At 44.1% G+C, this 20,146-nt stretch overlaps 1 protein-coding gene across 3 annotated transcripts in view; it reads right to left on the minus strand.

Annotated features, from left to right (window-relative positions):
• Nucleotides 1-20,146, minus strand: part of zswim6 (zinc finger, SWIM-type containing 6) — an 88,236-nt gene that overhangs the window by 53,203 nt on the left and 14,887 nt on the right. Inside the window, exon 1 of one of the 3 annotated variants that reach the window (XM_060908722.1) lies at nt 988-1,068. The exons of the other annotated variants lie outside the window; for them this stretch is intronic. Within the exon in view, the coding sequence (XP_060764705.1) occupies nt 988-1,018 (31 nt within the window). The 5' untranslated portion in view covers nt 1,019-1,068. Of the gene's footprint in view, nt 1-987; nt 1,069-20,146 lie in introns of those variants that run through there. 3 annotated transcript variants of the gene reach the window in all.

A 20,146-nucleotide genomic window follows, 5' to 3' on the forward strand; every position in this document is an offset into this window, starting at 1 on the left:
ACACCACTCTGCTGACCAGATGTGGTTGAGAATAAACTGGCAAAAATCAGACTACAGGGGATAAGAAGCACTCTGGGATTCAACCATGACCGGAAATAAGGACACCCTGTGCACTTTTTCGCTCCCGTAATCTCACCACACACTTAATGATTTTCGAAGCATGGTGATCCACACAGGGGAACTGGTTAATGAGCAGGATGCTGTTGGTCGAGGGGGCCAAGCAGGTAACGACAATCTTCTCTCCCCCCCAGTGCTTCCATCGTCCGTTTCCTGTTTCCCGGACAGTTCATCAGCCCTGAACCATCTGTTTGCTCGGGTTAAAGACAGACCCGTGTGCTTCCTGCTATTCTCAGGCACCCTGGAAATCATTAGCTACACCTTCCACTGTACTCCGTAAAAGGCTGCACTTTCTTTCTTTCTTCCTCTTACTATAGTACACTAACTGTTGAACCTGGAGAATTATTTGCATGCACCTGACAACTCATCTAACCGCCGAGTCTGACTGAACGCTCCAGGGTTTCGGACCCTTAACTATCCAGATCGCTCGACAATAAAATAACCACATACAATCCACTATCTAGGTCTTCGATTTCGAAACGTATTCGGGTCAGTCCATGAAATGGGGTTACCAAAATGTGACATAGAGGGAGTCACTTAAAACAATTTACAACTGAAAACAACTTATTTCCATGAAGCATTGACCATATAAGAAAATATAACATAGATGTTAAGAGAACTCCTGCTCTACAATGTATGATAAAAGCCATAAATATTTACCCGGTTGCTAACGTAACAAGGACACGAACAAGCTTTTAAAAATAAAGGAAAAATATTGATAAAATCAATTTTTTGCTTTTATTTGCTTACTTTAAACATTAACACTGAATAAGAATTCATTAGAAATATTAGTTCAACATCATAAACACTGAAAATATGAAATACCAGTATTTCACAAACTTTGCTGGACACGCTGATAATATCACCTACCTGCTCTTGCTGGCCGCCATTTTGATGCCATCGATGGCGACGAGATCCCGCGAGAAGTTATCTCGCGTCAGTTCAGCTGACCTAGATTGAGTAAATAGGTCTCGCAGGTTGTGAACGAACCAGGAAGTGAGTGGACGCCAAGTTAGGATGTGAGAAAAAACAAACAAACATCGATAATTTCTTTTATTGCCGTTTGTTTAAATTTCTTTCTACCTACATCGTTTTATAGTATATTCTTCTTTATATTAAAAACATCAATCATGATTTCAACTCGTTTGATCATTTTTTATAAGCCTGGTTTCTAACGTAACACGGTAGGACATCGCAATGTTACGTTCACAACCTATTTTTAGTGGATGAATTCGAAGCTAAATAGTTTATAGAACCTTCTTAACTTTTATGTGAGTGTAAAACTAAATTGCAAGTACCATGAAACTAATTTTATTGAAATTCTCAGAAAAGTAATGAAGGTTTATTTAAGCTCAAATGCCGCTTTTCCACTACAAACGCGGCTGAGTCGGGCTGAGCGGGGCTGTTGGAGTTGCATTTCGACTATAACCGCGCTGAACCGTGCTGGCTGGAAGTGGGTGGACACATTGGGTGGAGTTAGCGAAAGTGGGTGGACGTCGCGTGATGTCGTTAAGCAGCGCAAACAAACAGTGACATCAGTGAGCTTTTAAGCGGTAGTCTCACGACCCGGATAGTAAACAATAAACATGGAGGACATGGAGTCGTTAGTGTTGCTGGTCTTGGTTCTGTGGCTTGTTGTCACCGACAACGCGGACAGATACTGGCAAGAGCGTATAGATGAGGCGAGGCGCATAAGGCTTCAGAAATTCTCGTAATTCTTCTTCTTCCGGGTTTGCGGTGTTTACAGATCCCAGCGCGCTCGCGGGGCGTGTGTGGGCATGTGAGGACACGCCTCCTCACCAATCAGTGCACAGGAGAGTGTCTGCTCACGCCCCTAACCTCACTCGGCACGGCTTGACTCGCTTCAGCCCTACTCCAAAACGGTGCGAGTTTTAGGGGCTAAGCAGGGCTGAAGCGAGCTGAGTCGTGCTGGTTTTTGGTAGTCGAAACGCGAGCCGTGTCGGGCTGAAGTGAGCTGAAAAAGGGTAGTGGAAAAGGGCCAAAAGTCAGCAAATATTCCACGTCACAAAAAACGTGGTCATCCGTGTCCAGTCACAGGGGAAGAAAATATTTCACATTTCTTTATTTCAAAAGAAAACTTCATTTTTTTAAAATTTATTTTATTTCTTCAAACAATATTTATGGATAATCTGCTAAATATTTCTTTAAATCATGGAAATTAAAGATGAAATGATTATGTAAACCCGGACCAATGAAAAGTAACATCATTTCATGGACTGACCCATTCCTCATTTGATGAGCTGCACAGCTGCCCAGTGAAATCAAACACCGTTTCTGGATGCCTGACTTCCAACTGCAGATGTTCATCACCATTATTGGACAAATAATTACCCTCCCGACTTTATAAGCTGCCGATGGCACGTAGCAACACGCGTGCTGAAGGATCTGCAGGGTTACGTCAGAATGTTAAACCGTCATCGGCTCCGCTTCCAGGGGAATTTACCGCCTTAACGCCCGACGCCTTAATGGAAGGACTGGAGCAACAAGACAATTAGAACGACTTTAATTAACACAGCTTCTCACTGGTCAGTTTTATTAAAGCATTTAGCTAAAGCAAAGCCCAGCGGAGCTCACAGATTTCATACTGGCAGAGCACAAGAACCTGCTGTTATCATCTAGGCTGGGCTTTAAAGACGGGAAAACAAACTAATAGCTTTCTTCTTACACTACTACACAAAAGACAACACCACCCACAAAAGAAATCTTCGCAGGTGAACGTCTGTCCGTCATGTATGCAAATTTCTTACGTTTCTATTTGGGAAAAGTTAACAATTCGTAGCGATATCATTCGTTTCTATTCCACCTACAGGTGTTTACACACAGCTGTTGGTTCATTTAAAGCTTAGAGCCCCATACTTAAAGCTAGACGGCCTTTCGATTTCATAAAATCGATGAAATTTCGTTCCCTCTAAAATTTGGTCATCGTAATACATGTTTATTTCTGTAACATCTCACTAAATATCAGGCCGTTCTGTGGCTGGGAAGAAGTTATTTAATTTGAACGGATTCCCGAGCAAATAGCGTGCATGAAATCGCTCACTTCGCGCAGTCAAGCAGACAGGGGAAGTCCGTGTGCGGTTTACCTTTGACCGCGCAGCGACGCCGTTCCATCATTCTGTTGCTAAACGAACAGCTGATCGCACCAAGGTGCTTGCTGACCGTCGATATTTATTAGTTTGGTCCTGCGTTTCCTTTCCTTTGTATATGTCTTTTCTTCTCGCTTTCCGTTACTGTAGTCGGTCTTTCACGTTTCATTCGCACACTCGCGTCCTCCATTTTTCCTCTCCTGTTTCAAATTTGTATCCCACAATGCCTTGTGCGAATGGGGAAAGCCCACCACGTCACGCATGACGTAGTATCTTGAATTGGGTCATGGTGAAGCAGGAAAAAATAGGAGAATTTACAGCCATGTGGCCCTAAATTCGCTGCTTTATTAAAAAAAAAAAAAAAAAACTGAATAAAATTGGAAGTCTGGGATTCTAATTCAGTAGCTTTCAGTCCACTAAACAAAAATAACTCTGTCGGGGAAAATTCTTTTCATGACCTACACTTGAAAAACCTGAAAGGCAGTCTACCTTTAATAGCACATGGTAATGCATTGACCTGATTTGTGACCATATGACGTACGTGTCCCACCACAGGGAACCCAATCATAAGTACAAGGCAACGTATCAAAACCCTTGACAATGAAATTTGCCTTTATTTATAGAAGATCGAGGTCTTTTTATCCAGCACTTACTATTAATTTGCTTTTCAAAAAAAATTTAATAAAAAAGCATGGCATTATTTACCAACCCATTTCACAGAAAATATTCACGACAGTTTCATATAAACCTAGTTAACAATTTTATTAGTCCACTAGCTTGTTGGACAGTTGAGAGTTCGTCATGTAAAGGTGACTGATGGATGTAAGTGCAGGAAGAGGTTTGATGAAAACCACGCTAGCAAACAGATCCCAAAAACAGGCAGTAGTTGAGCGAGGCGCAGAGAGGATATCGGCAGTAATACAATACTCGCAGTCCAAAAACACAGACAAGCGATAGAACATACAAGGCTTGGTAACGTCAGACGCAGGGTACAGAGCGTACAATTCAAAAAGTCTGTGTTACTGAGAGTCCTTACACAGAGTATGTGCTGTGATTGCACTCTAAATCAGGAACAGGTGCATGGTAGTTAGGTCTTAAAATGGTGCTGCGCATGCACATGGGGAAACGTAACCAGACAGATTGTAAAAGTGAAAAGTACTGGTTCACTACTGTCCACCAGGCACCCAGCAGAGTCACCCGATAAGAAATGTCATGGTGGTGGTGTTTCTGGTAAGAGCTTAAAAACAAATCGTGAGCAATACGAAGTCAAGGCAAGTTTGAGGACGAGAAAATCTATTCGCTTTTGTTGCACATCGATTTGTTTAAGTCCTTACTCTATACTCGCCATGGCAACAAAGTGACAAAAGCAGTCGCAAGTTATTCTGCGAAATTTAGCGATTTCTGACAAAAGAAAGAACTGGGTAGCGATCGCATTATTCAGGACGCAGACTGATGGTGGGTGGAGGCGGGGCATTGAGCAACATGACAAAGTTGAACTTTATGCAAATGAGAAGCAAAGCAAGTTAGTGGCTACCAATAGAAGAAAAAGGTGAGAGAGGATTGGTTAATTTGTTTACCGTTTATCCCTGCCCAGCCCAGTCCAGCCCCCCTCGCCATAAAGTGAAACACAATATCCGCCTTTCTTGTTTACACGTATTCCTACCTACCGGCACCTCCTGCTGCTGCAAGCCTGAAGTGTTTGATTTCCCCAAAACAGAACAGCAAACTGTTTCCACCGTTCCATTTCAATACTTCGAGCACTTTTAAACCATAAAATAGGCAAATGTACTGATCACGTGCTTTAGGGGTACTTCTGTGGAAGGATACACCCGATCCAACGCCCCAACCGGCTGAGGTTACTAATAACGAGGATTAATAATGTAATTACAACCAATGCAGGTTATGTTCACAGGTGGAAGACGTGAAAAAGAGAGGGTGGAGGGGAGGGGGGAAAAAGACGATGATTTAAGCCCAGTTCCTCAACTTCAAGCATGAAGCCAGAGGCACACAAGTTAAAGAGATTGATAACGCTTCATTTCCAGGCTGACAGCAGTGTGTGTCACTCTTTGATACACCGACAAAGTAAATGAAGACGAATGACCACACTGGGTCTTTTTTTTTTTTTTATTCTTCCTATACAAACAGGTTGTGACAAAGCGTACAGACGAGCTGGTATTTCGAAAGATGGACAATGTGGAGGAGCACGTTCCAAAACGCTCGCCGTAAATCCCCTCCGTCCTGTAGAGCGCCAAAGATGGAAAGACAGAAAGATGGCCTCCTCCCCTTTTCGCTACAGCTTTCAAAAGACGGGCTTGTAACCTTTCTCATTCGCAGCTGCCCTTTTCAAAATATTACCATTTCAGAAATGTCCAATTAGCTCTGACCTACGTGTTGACCCGAAAAGACAGATCTGTAGCCGGCGCTGGAAATGGCAACGAGGCTACAAAACAAACAGCGGTTTCAAAAACACACATTAAGCCTTTTATTCAAGAGGTTTGTAGACCTTGGACCAAGGTAAGACCATGAATCTCCACAAGCAGCGTTGAACATTGACCGTCCATGTGACTTTTTTTTTTTTTAATCCAAGCTCGTCTAAAACTACACTTCAATACTTGATTCCGATTGGTCAGAAGTAATGTTTATTCATTTTCCATGACATTAAAGTGCTCATTCCAACACCCTCAGTTCTCATGTAACAATCTCTTGGAAGGAGTCTCCAGTGTCCGTGTACATTTTGGTCATTTGAGTTTCCTGCCCAGAAACCGCATGCGCGCGCACAATTTAACAATGACCATTTTCGTTTTCTCCTTAATAAAACAAAACCCAGCCCGTTTTGGCTTTTTCTGAAACCGGAAGCTCTTCACATGAACGTCTCTCTCATACAACAGTATCTTACCCAGCCTACAGAGGACCGAACTTGCTGTTAACTCGCTAGCGACGGCTTTGAACGTTCTACCAAATAAAAGGGGGCTACAACAGCTGCTTTAATTTGCATAACCTTTCAAATAAGTTTGACCTGAAATATGCGACCAAGTGTTTCTGCACTCATACCCTCCTCCCCGAGTGACACTTTTATTGCTTCGGAAAACGACGTACCGCTCCACGCTTTTGCAGCTGACAGTCCATCCAGACAAGTGGTTCAGTTATAGGAACAGACGCTCGTGCACGTGGGCCGACCGCAGCTTCTGGTTTTGGAAAATGGTTTGGAGGGAGGGGGTTAACCCCCTCCCCCGAGTTTCTTTTCATTTTGAAACTAAAATTAAAAAAAACCAAAAAAAAAAAAAACCCACCGCTGTTCGTTTTCTCATTTCCGTTTCCGAAATTAAAAAAAAAAAAATAAAATAATAATAATAAAAAAATAAAAAATAAAAAAAACCCACACAGTGACCAAAACGTACATGGACCACTTTGGCACAGTCAGTCAGTGACAAAGTTTTCACCAAGTCTTCAATAAAATTTTTTTTCTAAATATATTTTACACACAAAATGAGCAATCGTGTGCTCTGATTGGCTACTCTACTACTAGGCTATCAGCTCATGTACCATGAGTAGAGAAAAACAAATTGGTAGAGTGCATCAAGTCAGATATAAAAAAAATTCACTTCATCATCATCAAAATACACAAAAGAAACAAAAATAGCTAAGAATATAGTTCCCCCCCCCCCCAAAAAAAAAAAAAAAAAAAAATCCTGTCTCGCACTCCAGCCCAGTCGGTGGCGGTAATGGACCTTTAAGTTGGTTTGCCAACCACCAAAAAACACGACAAAGACAACCCCCCCCCCATAAATAAGTAAATAAATAAAATAAAAACAAACAAACACCACAAAATATAGAACAAGTGTATGACAAGAACGCATTTTTCATTTTTTTTTTATTTTTCAAGAATTATCACATTTTTCACGAATTGCTGCCGTCATGTCGCCGGTTTGTTTACATTCTAAGCGGGACTGATTTTGTTGGATGTTTTGTATATTCATTGAATTTGCAAAAAAATTAAATTGCTCCGTTTCTCAAAATCCAGTGAACGTGGATAGAATAAACAGTTATTCCACTCAAGCTTGTCGTACCCGGCTCATTTGCCATCAGCGCGTGGACGACTCGATTTCATGGAGCAACTGTATAACAAATAAAAATTTTTAATTTTTATATATGATCTATGATAGGTACTGCATAAAAAGCAGAGCACCCGACGAATATAAAATGTATTTGGAAGTGACGGACAGACCTGTCAGTCATTGCTCATGTTCCAGGCGGATCCATCAGCCCAGGAAGCTGCGTTTGTTATGCTACTTAAGCTCACTGCTGAGTTTATAGTCCCCGTGTTCCTCCGTCAAAGGTTTAGTACGGTACGTTATAAAGCTCCGCTGTCCGTCATCCTGATGCGTCATTCAAGCACAATGTACAGTTTGCGTGCGTTGATTATGGAGCGTTTCGTTTGAACTACGGTTTAGCACAAGACTTGGAGTGCATTGGTAAACCTGTCGAGGTTTGCGCCCTCAAGGTGTGTAATGTTCAGAGCCTCGTCTGTAAACATTACTCTGCAAACAACCATGTTACGCTCATTTTTTTTTTTGGTTTTAGTTTGCACGGTCCGGTGTACAAGAGGAATAAAACACATCTGCACCCATCAGAGGCTCTCTGCTGTTGTTCTTAATGCCAAGGGCTGCTAGTGTTTTTTTTTTTTAAACTAACACCCCACATCATGTTAGTTTGCTTTAAAAAAAAAAATAATAATAATAAAATAAATAAATAACCCCCCACCGTAAATAAAGATGCTAATTTTGCTGTCCGGTGGTCAAGTGTTTGAGACACATTGCCTTGCACGTATGATTGGGTTCCCTGTAGTGGTACATGTACGTCATTCATTCAGTCGCAAAAGCCTTTAAAAAAAAAAAAAATCAGGTGGATGAGTTACCATAAGCATGGCTCGCCGCTATAACGCAAGTGATAACGGGAACTAAACCGTTTCACCAATAATCCACAACATTAGCCATAAATCGATTCTTTAAGAAATACAAAATAGGATGACGTGCTTATTTTCTGTTGTTGATTAGTTTCCTGTAACAAACCCCAACTCACCTTCCTGCCTCTTTACATACGTTTCATTCCTGATGTAGCAGATTGTTTGGTGTTCTAGTACTCGTATACTATAGCAAGGTCAAAATTGGTTTGGAGTACGTTAAGTATTTTCCGGGAGCACGAGTAAAAGTGACCAGGAAGTGTTTCTGTAACTTTAATTATTACAGAAACGTTAGAGGTTCTGAAAGTTGGGAAAGTCCACGGCCAGATCATATTTCTCAAACACACACACACACACACACAGTATTGTGATTGTTTTGGGGACAGGGACAAATGACCTGAAGCCATGACCTGGAGATGTGAATGACACAAGACCTGTTTGGGCAAGAGCAGAAAGTCCTCGGTTTCTTCTAAAACTACCATCGAGCCAGCAAGAAATGAACTGAAATATAAAATGTGTATTTAAAAAAATAATAATAATAGCCGCCTGTAATTTCCAATAGTAATGACTGACCACTTATGAGCGGCAAGCAAATTCATTTTAGTTTTGGTTCTTCTCTTGGCCACCTCTGTAAAACCAAAGCAAAGCAAAATGTTTTGCGTCCCCCAATATATTCATTCAACCATGATTAGAAGACACCACCAATTAACCTTCAGCATGTCACGTGCTAGTTATTAAACTCTGACCTTCTCCCTGTCCAAGGTTATCCTCCTGAGGATTTCTTAAAAAAAATAAAAAAAAAAACTGCGATCAACCAAAATTGTATACCACAGGTTGCGTTGTTCTAGAAACCATCCCTCCTGTACTAAAACTCCTGCCTGTGGTTCTACACAAACCAGTTTGTTTTCTTCTTACCACCACCCAAACACAAGGGAACAGTTTAAAAGCATTCCTCCCCCCCCCCAAAAAAAACACTGTCGTTCCAACTCGGATGACAGACTGATTGCTCGCATGCTCCTCGGGGCTTGCCGCTTTAGCCAAGAAAACAAAACACTAAAAATGTCACTGTGAAATTAAACACCAGCAACCAAATATAGTTAAATCGGCCCCAAGACATAACCAGACAAAGTGAAGACGAAAGGAGGTTTGCACTTTTTCATTCGTAATTAGCTCCATAAGTTCTCAAATGAAAATGCTTATCGTAATTGCTCCATGAAATCCTGCATTCCCAAATTTGTGCGCACTAAATGTGATACTTTGGTAAATTTAATTCTCCATTCTCAAATACTTATCTAATCGAGTTTGGAAATTCCCAGCAAATGACTTGTTTTTGGTCTTGGAGCTTATAACTGATCTCAGAATCTGCTCCGAGGAGGAGGACGACGACGACTTAAGGGGTCGCTTTCGTCGGCAAAGATGATGCACTCAGCTACCGGACCAAACCATGATTTGTAAATTGCATGCACCAGTTGGAAAGAGGAACAGAATGTCCCTCAAACCTAGCACCGTTTTGTGGATTACACCAACAATGCTGTGGCTCTGAAAGGCAGCAAGGCAGCAGATAGGCTTGATAATAGCCAGGAGAGAGGGGAAAAAAAAAAAAGGGCTCTGGCTCTCTAGGCTGGAATTACATCTGACTGCGCTCTTAGCCAATGAAAGAAAACACTACAGGCAAACCCCAACTGCCAACAGGTACCGGTTTGGAGCAGTTTAACAGCAGCGCATTGCTTAATGCGATACGTCTCCAATCAGCTCACTCTGAATGGTGGAACTGTACACACCAGCCATGTGGTATGCCCCCAAACCCTGCTAATATACAAGCTTTGGTAAATAAGCCTTCCAGAGCCAAGCCCTCTTTGATGAGACCGTTGCGTATGGTTGTGCACTGCTCTGGCACTGGATGCTGATGAGGCAGATAGAGCGCCTTTGTGTGTGGTCCCACCAGTAAACAGCGTGCCACGGGCTTGGAAAAGCACAGCTGGGGCCCAGGCGTGTTTTCCCAACAGCCAGTTGCCACACTGGGTGCTGCCGACTGACCAGGCAGAGCTTCCACGTTCACCTCCAGCCCCCGAATCCAGCTTGCTTTTCCAATAACAAAACGATTTAGAAAGCGAGAGAGGAAGCCATCATGATGGCTACTGAACAAGCCTCAAACCCCTCCCATCAAGACGCACACAAAAACAGACCTACACCTGCTTCCTGGACTGGTCCCCAAAGCCCCACAGTGTGGGCAGGTTGCACTTGGGCCTTATTTTGCAGCGCAGGACAAAATTGGAAGCCAGGCCTTAAAACCACTCGAGCCGGATCACGTCTCCATCCCACATGCCTTGGACGCCCGATTAAGCTGAAGCTCGCCGTGAGAACATGTGGAACAGTTTCAGTTCCACATGCAGTTGTATAGGGAACAGGATGAGGACAGACGCTTCCTGTCTAACACAAGCGCTTTTCCGCACCGGCACTGAGTGGGACGGAACAAAAAGACCAAACGCAGTTAGCTGAAAGAGAAAAAAACACGCATCTGAAAGCACTATTTGAGCCGGATTAGTTTGGTAATGTAATTTCTACAGGGTTTGACTGGCCAATTTGGCCGAGATAAAGGACCTGTGTGACTTGGCCAAATGACCACAGAGCGCCAAAATACACACATCTCAGCCCTGATGTACAGCGACACTGGAACAGGCCACTTGTGTGGGGTTGTGTGTGAAATACGGCAACCACGAGTGCCGTGCTGTACGTGGCTAACGCTCCACTGTTAGGAAGGAACCAAGGCTCTGTGGGTAGACTGCCTTTTCTCATCCGCTAGTCTGCCAGTCCACATCCCAAGAGAAGAGGGGTGGGGTGGATGTGGTTCTTTATTCGGGACCCCTCCCAGCCCACTGTAGGCCCCAGTGGTGAGGGTAAAAAAAAAAAAATGGTGTTTAAAAATAGGACGCAGCCACAGTGAGATGGCTAAAAGCTTTTCAGCCTGAGATTAATATACATAAAGCTTTTGATTTATACAGAAATTCATGTGCTGCTCTGTTGAGATGGCTCGATCATGCACAGTAAGGGGAAGCAGGCATCGTATCTCATCCAAGAAGAGTTCAGTATGGCTCAATTTCAGAAATATCCTTCCTCAATTTGGACACGCAAATCTGCCTGCGCTGCTAGAAGCCGTTCGTGTTGTAGGTGTAACGCTGACGTCTGGAGAAAGTTGCATTATTTGGATGGACTAATGTACTATGAAGTTGCAAAACTGTACAACAGTATGCAGTGTTCAGCACACTAACGGCTTTCACTTCTCCTTCAGGCGGATCAGTTGGTTAGTATGCCTGGAATTCACACCCAGGCTAACTGACTGGAAAACCTGACTAATAATGAACAGAAGAGGAATAGAGAAAGAGAGAGGCCTGGCGAACGAGCGAGCGAGAAGACGCACCTCCCTCCAGTTTCTCCCTTATGCCCTGTAGTCAGCTGACGATGTGGCCACAAGGGATGCGTTCCACATGCTGGCTGCTCTCCACGCCTTCTCTCTCTCTCTCCCTCTCTCTCGCATGCGCACATCCGCCCACGTATATTGCCTCCTCCCCCCTCAGCTGGCTCAACTGTGTGCAATTCATCCAATATCAACAAACGCCGCTCCCCTGCATGGCCCAGCCCCGATCGTGCCTGGCCCTGGGCTGAACTGCTCAACTGCTGCTGAGGTCATTGCAAAGGATTGGAAGGGGCGAGGCAGCGAGGCTGAACTGCACCGAAAGAGAGTGAGCGAGCGAGCGAGCGAGAGAGAGGAGGCGGGACTGAGACAGAATTCCTCAACAGTAGACAAACCCACCGGTTGGAAGCTTAGAAAGCCCTCAGCTCTGGAGAAGAAAAAGAAAAGGCTTGGCCGCACGCCAGACCTCTGAGCTCAGCATTTTGTAATGCACTTCCTTTTTCGCTTAACAGCTTGCATAATAGAGCCAGCCACCACAGCCATCAACCTTTAACTCTTTGCTTCCTGGGCTGTGTCCAATGAGAGGGATGAAGGAAGCAAGCTCGAGTAAAATTTGGAAACCGTCCCTGGCTGCATAAAAAGTCAGGGGATTGACCTCTTCTGAAAAATTCATGAGCTACACAGCAGTTGCTTAACCAGCAGATGATTATTAAGGCAATTATAATTATGATAATTGCAGGTATTAGGGACAGGCAAGAATTCCTCTGAGACAAAGACTTCATTCACCTTTCCCAGCCCAGCCCTATGGCTTCAGGGACGATCAAACGATCAACAATAAAAAAAAAAAAAAAAAAAGTCATCAAAACCATACATCTGCCAATGAAAACAAAAAGTCGCGTCAGGTCAAAAGTCCGCGAATGGCACCCCTGTACGTTGACGTAAACGTCACAGCCCTGCGTCAAGCAACAGCAGGGGGATGTCTGATCCAGATCAGACAAGAATACAAGGCTAGTCCACCTATTCTTAGCGGAGAACTGGTTTAGGATATAGCAGTGTTGTAGACGAGTCACTAAACTTGAGTCATTAAAGAAAATTGAGTCGAGTCCGAGAACAAGACTCCAACCGCACCATTTGACAGTGGCTGTTGCTGCCTTTATGTAAAAGAGTCTCTGCTGCCGTGTTGGACTAACGTTCCTGCTCGACCGCCCCATTTTAGTTAATAGGCTACAGATAAAAAAAAAAAAGTTTGTTCATTGCTCAGCAAGCCCCGCCCACTATCAACAGGGCAAATAACATGAGAGGGTTAACACTAGCTAGTTCATTGGTCAGCAAGCAAGCGCCACCATCAACAGAGCGCGTCACTTCCTTCTCTGGGTGGAGTCTCGCCAAATGACGATTGAAGTTTGAGGTTGTCCCCATCGTCTCCTCGATAGTTCCTCTACACATGGAACACATAGCAGTGCGTCCCCCCCCCACTGCACGAGAAGTCTGTATAAGAAAAGCGGACAATCCTGGGGTGTTCTCTCCAGGCATTTTGGCGCCATTAACGTTAGTTTGTTCCTGAACATGACGTACGAACAGGTGAATGTGCATTCTCTTGCACAAAATTAGTATAAAAATTTACGTAGATAAATATCTTATGCCCCTCCCCCCACCTCCATCAGTCCTCGTCTCCAATTTACAAGTCTGAATGCAGTTAACGCACAAGTCCGAGTCATCAGCGCTCAAGTCCAAGTCAAGTCACGGGTCCTTAAAATTAAGCCATGAATAGGACTCTGGTCCAAGTCGTGGCCTCTAGTACTACAAGCCTGGGATACAGGGCACATGCCCAAGCATACCGATCCTATAAAGAGCCTGGTAATTGGCTGAGGAGTTGAAACAGGCATATGAAATGAGGTAGAACGCAAACCGTGCACTATTGTGACCTTTCTGATGTCCGACACAAATCAGGTTACCGTAATTTGGTTGGGGAGGGAATGTTCTGGATAATTTATAAAAAGCTCGCACCAAGCAACATTTAGTCAACAATTTCTGACTGACTCGATTAATAAACTACAATATATTGATGATATTTTGGTTCTTAAATATGACAAACGATTCTTGCAATCAATCTCGTTTTGTTTAAATTGGATGTGATCAAGCTGAGCCTCTAGCTAATACGTTTATCCCTACGGGACTCCAAGAATTCTGGTTTCTAAAGGCAAAAAAGGGGGGGGGGGGGGGGGGGGGGAGTCACATGTTTTAAAAGGTGAAATGTCACTGCTGGTCTTTCAAATAAGATTTAAATGCCATCCTGCAGGAGAATAGTTTCCCAGCTTGGAAATTACATTAGGCAGTCCCATTTCGCTGATAGCATGGACGTGAAAAAGATCTCAAATGTAGCTCCGTTTTTCAGAAAGAAACTCGGCGAGACTGCAGTTTGCTATAAAATAAATAGAATACTGTTAAGAATTTCTTCAGTGTGAGAGCATAATGCACCAGATTGCCACAATAGCCTTAAAAGCTGAACTGAAAGAAGAAGAAAATGGCAAATCCTCCAAGAAACTATACAAAGCCTTTTCCTGTAGATAGAGCATTGGGAAGCGTTTCTGAAGGGGCTGTGACCAGACCGGTCATTTAATACAAGTCCAATAACTATAGCCCCCCCATGTACTACCACGTCAGCCTGAAGCAAACTCTGGCTCCCCTTCCACTCCTACAATTGTGCAGTGCTCAACGTGAAGGACTAGGTGTAACTTCGCCCAAGTGAACGGAGAACCCAATCGTTGCGTTGGACGCCAAGGCAAGCCCCTGGAGGGGTAGGACTAGGAAAAGGTGGTGGCTTCAGTTGGAAGACGACTTTTAAAAAGATCTAACAAAAAGGTCACCTCCAGCCCTTCTTTCCAGGGTTTTATATCCACACAGGAGCCACAAAGAAATACTCCGAGCCTCTGTGACGAGCCAACCAATAATATGAGAGGAGAATTCTCTATAGACGGCAACAATGCAAGGTAGTAGAGCGCAGGGGGAGGAAGGGAGGCACCAGCAGACAAGCAAATTAGGTCAATGAGGATATCCCCCCCCAAACTGGGTCATCATAGGCAGTCTCCAACTGCTCAACAAAGCATGAGGAGACAAAAAAAAAAAAAAAAAAAAAAGGGGGGGGGGGGGGGGGGGGGGAGAAATCTTGCACTTTCCAAGGCACTAATTAACCATCTTCCCTTGCATTTATGGAAATGACCGAGTATACAGACAGACAGAGCGGTTACTGTCTGAGCACCAACAGATAGCGACGCAATCCTCACAACAATCAAATCTGTTTTACTGCACGGCTTTTCCAAGCAGACAAAAAGACCTCTGGTGACACTTTGAAGCCAGTTGTGCCCGCTTTGTCCAAGTCCTGCCAAGAATGATATGTTGGCAGCTCGACTACACAGAGGTGCTTTAAAAAGAGGAGAGCTTCGTCGATACAACCATACGCTTGGCATTCCGAAAGAGCAGACCCTTGGCATTAGTCGAATAAAAAGGTGACGATCTCTTTCCCGTTAGCCAGTAAACCGTTTTGTTGGGGACAATCCAAGGCTCGAACTGCTAAGACGTTTGCGAGGACCCCAAACCGCGACCTTCGTCGGAAAAGGTCAGCGAGATTTACCCCTTAAAAATAACATCTTTTTCCCCAGTTCAAAATTCCAACTCCGCACGATGGAATTATTCTTACGCAAGTGCAATACGGTCCAAAATCGTCAAAGTTGATGCAGCATACGTAATTTACACGGTCATCATTCAACAAATTATCCTCATCTCGCTATCGCAGGTAATACATCAACAGCCAAGTATCCGTCGGAGCCGTGACACAAAAGTAGGACCTTTAGCATCTGATCCTGGTTAAGACGAGAGCTCATGTCATCAGATTGGGTATCCTGAGATCAGTACCTCAAAAGGGGAACACAAGACTTTCTGGGAAACTCAGAATTGGCTGATTAAATCGTCATTCCGGCAAACGTGGTCATATACGAGGGCCTTGGTTCAAAGTGCACACACGCAATGCAGCTTGAAACACACAGACGACCACAAATAAGACATGACATCACCCAGTGTTTCAAACTCAAAAGAGACACATCTGGCTATTCATTACAGTCAAATTAGCAGTGTAGTCAGGGACATAGATATATGCTGAGTAATCACTTTTGGGAGAGGGTAATGAATTTATGCTTATGCATCAGTGTTTATTTTTTCCTCCTCCTGTGAGACATCATTCACACTTCAGGGTAGATGTTTACCTGTTCGGATACGGACAATTTGATCAGTGAATAGGAGAAGGTTTCGGAAGGCGGATTTGGCTGCAGGTAAAATTTTAAAAACGGACCAAGAACATTACATACCTTCGTAGTGGAGTTATATGGAGTGTAGTTTTCTGTACACACACACATTCACGCCACTTTAATAGGAACTTGTTCTTGATTCTAAAATTCCTGTTCTTGGCTGGCAGGAGTGGAACCCAACGCCGAGATGCTTTTCTGCTCGCCACAGTTGCTCGAACCAATTTTCCTCTGACCTCACTTAAAATCAACAAGGCGTTCGTTTCCACCCACAGAACGGTCGCCCGCTCACTGTCCCCCCCCCCCCCCCCCCCCCCCGCACCATTCTGCGGAAACTCTAGAGACGGTTTGTCAAAACCCCCAGGAGATCAGCAGTTTCTGAAATGCTCAAACCAGTCCATCTGGCTCGAACCGACACCCATGCCAAAGTCAAATTTGAGAGATCACAATTTTTCCCCATTCTGATGTTTGAAGTGAACGTTAATAAATGAAGCTCTTGATTTGTATCTGCAGGATTTTATCCCTTGACAGGGATCGGCTGATTAGAGAACCGCATAAAACTGCAGGTGGATGGGTGCTCCTAATAAAGCGGCCAGAGAGCGGATATGAACGTGCGGTAGCGGCAGGAATGGGGTACTAATCCCATTACTACCTGCTAATTCAGCACACCAAGGATTCAAATTGTCTGTCACTACGTTTACATGCACATCCAAATCGAGCTACCGTATTTTCTGGACTATAGAGTGCACCTGTATATAAGCCGCATCCGCTCTATTTTTAAAAAAAAAAAGATATACAAGCCGCAGATCTCTATGTTGAAAAATTAGATATTTACTGCATGTACAGAACGATTTTGTACTGTAAATGTACATGTATGTACCTGAACAGATTCTTTCCGAACAGTGCCTTTTAACACGGCAGCAACTTTGCTGATTAAAACGGAACAGAACCAAGAGAAAATAACCGGTATTTATTTACCTTCATTTCTCCTGTGTTTGAAACCACAAGTCACTTTAATCATCTTCGCTGGATTTGAAAATAATTACCAGTTAGTAATTTGTCGTGCGTGTTCTATCTGCTAAAGATCTGCTAATTCTTCTTTGCATTGATTTTTCGTCTATCTTATTTTTGATTCTACTTCCAGTTAGAGCGCCCCTAGCGGTGGAAGAAAAATCCACAGAATAGCCGCACCTTTGTATAAGCCGCATGGTTCAAAACCTAGGAAAAAAGTAGCGGCTTATAGTCCAGAAAATACGGTACTGTCAGTAATCGAGCAAAGGGTCCCAGCAGGGGTGCCAGAGAAATCCAATCCTACATGCACAGTGTTTAAATCGAGCTATTGTTATGAGGTGCATTGTGCACCCGAGCCACAGGTGGCGCTACACGCCCCATCGTGTTGGTACACTTCCGGTTGTCGTCATGAAGAAGAGCTATTCAAGAGTGTAAAAACAAAGTGACTACAGGTGGAAATTAGCATGTACTGCTATAACCTGGTACACACATCTGTCCTTACCACAAGGATAATGTTTAATTTGTACACTGTCCCTTTTAAAAATAAAATAAACTCTAAGAAGAGGGTTTGTAGTTTGTATGTACGAACAGAAGTGCTCCTAATAAAGTGGGCGGCTAAGGTGAAGTGTCATGCCGACCGAGGCTGTTTTTTTGTTTGTTTCGACCGAGGCTGTTGTGTTTCCCGCTTGTGGTCTTGTCACTTGTCACTTCCGGAAGGGGCAGTGCTGAAGTAAGTAGCTGGACTGCGTGGCTCGATAGGGTTTACATGCACTAAGTAGCTCGGCAGAAATCGCATAATCTAGGTCGTGTAGCTCATCTCATCTCATTATCTCTAGCCGCTTTATCCTTCTACAGGGTCGCAGGCAAGCTGGAGCCTATCCCAGCTGACTACGGGCGAAAGGCGGGGTACACCCTGGACAAGTCGCCAGGTCATCACAGGGCTGACACATAGACACAGACAACCATTCACACTCACATTCACACCTACGGTCAATTTAGAGTCACCAGTTAACCTAACCTGCATGTCTTTGGACTGTGGGGGAAACCGGAGCACCCGGAGGAAACCCACGCGGACACGGGGAGAACATGCAAACTCCGCACAGAAAGGCCCTCGCCGGCCCCGGGGCTCGAACCCAGGACCTTCTTGCTGTGAGGCGACAGCGCTGACCACTAGTCGTGTAGCTCGATTGCGAGAAATCAAGTTTGATTCAATTTCAGCCTAGCTAAGGTGTTTACATGCCATTTAGAGCTTCGATTTCAGACGAGCTACGGCAGAAATTCGATTTTCTCTATGTGCATGTAAACGCACTGAATTTTTCACCGAGATGCCATCGGTATCTTTAGAAGGAACGGTTCCTGGAAAAAAAAAAAAAAAAAAAAGTGTCCCGGGGATCCATCGATGAACTAGCTACAAAAAAAAAAAAAAAGCCGACACCACAGACAGTTGTTCACATTTCCATTTTTATTGGGGGGGGGCACACTTCAAGATGTGCAGTCCTCGTTCGTTGTGCCTCGCGTTTTAATGCCACTTCTCTAAATAATGGATTTCAGTTTGTAGTTCTTACGCAGTCGGTTTCATTAAATGGCTGAGCAAGACAGATTTTTTTAACCTTTTGTGATGACAGCTCACTTTATTCTCTTTAAACACTGCTGACAGAAAATGATTCCAAGGCCTCAAAGGAACATGCGAGACTTTCACACCTCCCCCTCCTCCGTCTAAACAACCCTGCAGAAAAAAGGGCTGCGCTCAAAACAACCATCCAAATTAACCACACAGTTTTGTTTTGTTTTTTTTTTTGCTGCCAAAAGCATGGCAAGATACTGATTTTACTTGCTAAATTTTGCTAAAAACGTCCAAAGGCAACAGCCAAACCGACAAGTTGTTGCCAGGTATCTTACTTCAGGACAGCAAGCTAGTTCACAATCATGGTACACGATGTTCAGACGGTTGAAACGCCAAGAACGCGTTCGGGACTGCTGCCTTCAAGTCCGACAAATTCCTTCACAGAGTGGAGTCGGTGCCACAGTGGGAACGCCAAGGTACTCCCCTCCTGCCATGGCAACACACATTCAGTTCCTCTTCAATTAAAAAAGAAAGGCCAAGCCAAGAGGCATGGAAATGTCCAGGATGGGGTGAAAGCCATCCTCGAACAGGGCTGAAGAAGGCTGCAATGAGGGAGAGAGGCGTAACTGAGAAAAGTACCGATGGATCAACAGATCTCAGCTCAGTCCCAGGATCAGACCGTGTTCTATATGCAGGAACGCACACTGGGCCAGGCCTCCTCTCTTGACACGTTCATATTTAGCCCCCTCTTGCTGATAGTGGAGCAAAGTACAAGGGGGAGGGGAATCAAGTCAGCAGTTGGCCCGGGACTCCATTCCATTCTGTTATCAGGAGTATGGGCTGCTGGTGCCAATGCTATCGCAGCCCCCAGATCTGCTGACGTACCACAGGGTTCATCAGCGCTACATGTGATCATCTTACAGTTACAGGCAGATCTGATTGGATGGATACATGGATGGAGTTGCATAAAACTGGGCACGCACATCTTCAACAAAAACAGGGCGCTTGGCTCCAAACTCTCACCGAGGCCCGGGACAATGCCTCCAAAGAAACACTCAACCTTGAATTTCAAAAGGCTTTTTTCCTCTCCTTTGACTATCAAGGACACGAGCTTGGAGGGAGACTTGACGGTAGTGCTTGAGGGTTTTTTTTTTTTTTGTTCAAGGCAAGACAGAGGAAATGGAAGAAGAGTGTGCAATACATTACAGCCATAACTTTCGTTAAAGAGCACAACAGAAACAACCGCAATATGTAGGAGGTTTTTTTTTTTGCAATTTGTGCGAAATCAAAGCTGGATTTTTCCTTACAGATGAGGATTCATAACCAACCAGCAAGGACAAAAGCACTTAAAATGGATTTGTGACATAAGCCAGAGTGACAGACGACCATATTAGGGCAGGAGGGTAATTAAATCTTGCCTCGATCAAAAGTTGCCACATAACGTACAGCCAGTAGCAATTGATCGACCTCAAGCATACGGCTTTCTGCTTTGTTTAGCTCAAGAGAACCCAAGCGCTGCTGTCTGTCCGCTTTTCAGATGAAAACGCACTTAATCGAGCCGGACTAGCTTCCGTCTTTTGAAAAAGACGCTGCGAGCACTGAGGCTCTTGAAGCCAGAGAGCCACAGTTGAGGCTTGGCAGGGCTTGATGTTTGAGCACTAGAGGAGTTTTTCTCTC

Source organism: Neoarius graeffei, chromosome 25, assembly GCF_027579695.1.
Source record: "Neoarius graeffei isolate fNeoGra1 chromosome 25, fNeoGra1.pri, whole genome shotgun sequence".
Taxonomy (NCBI): domain Eukaryota; kingdom Metazoa; phylum Chordata; class Actinopteri; order Siluriformes; family Ariidae; genus Neoarius; species Neoarius graeffei.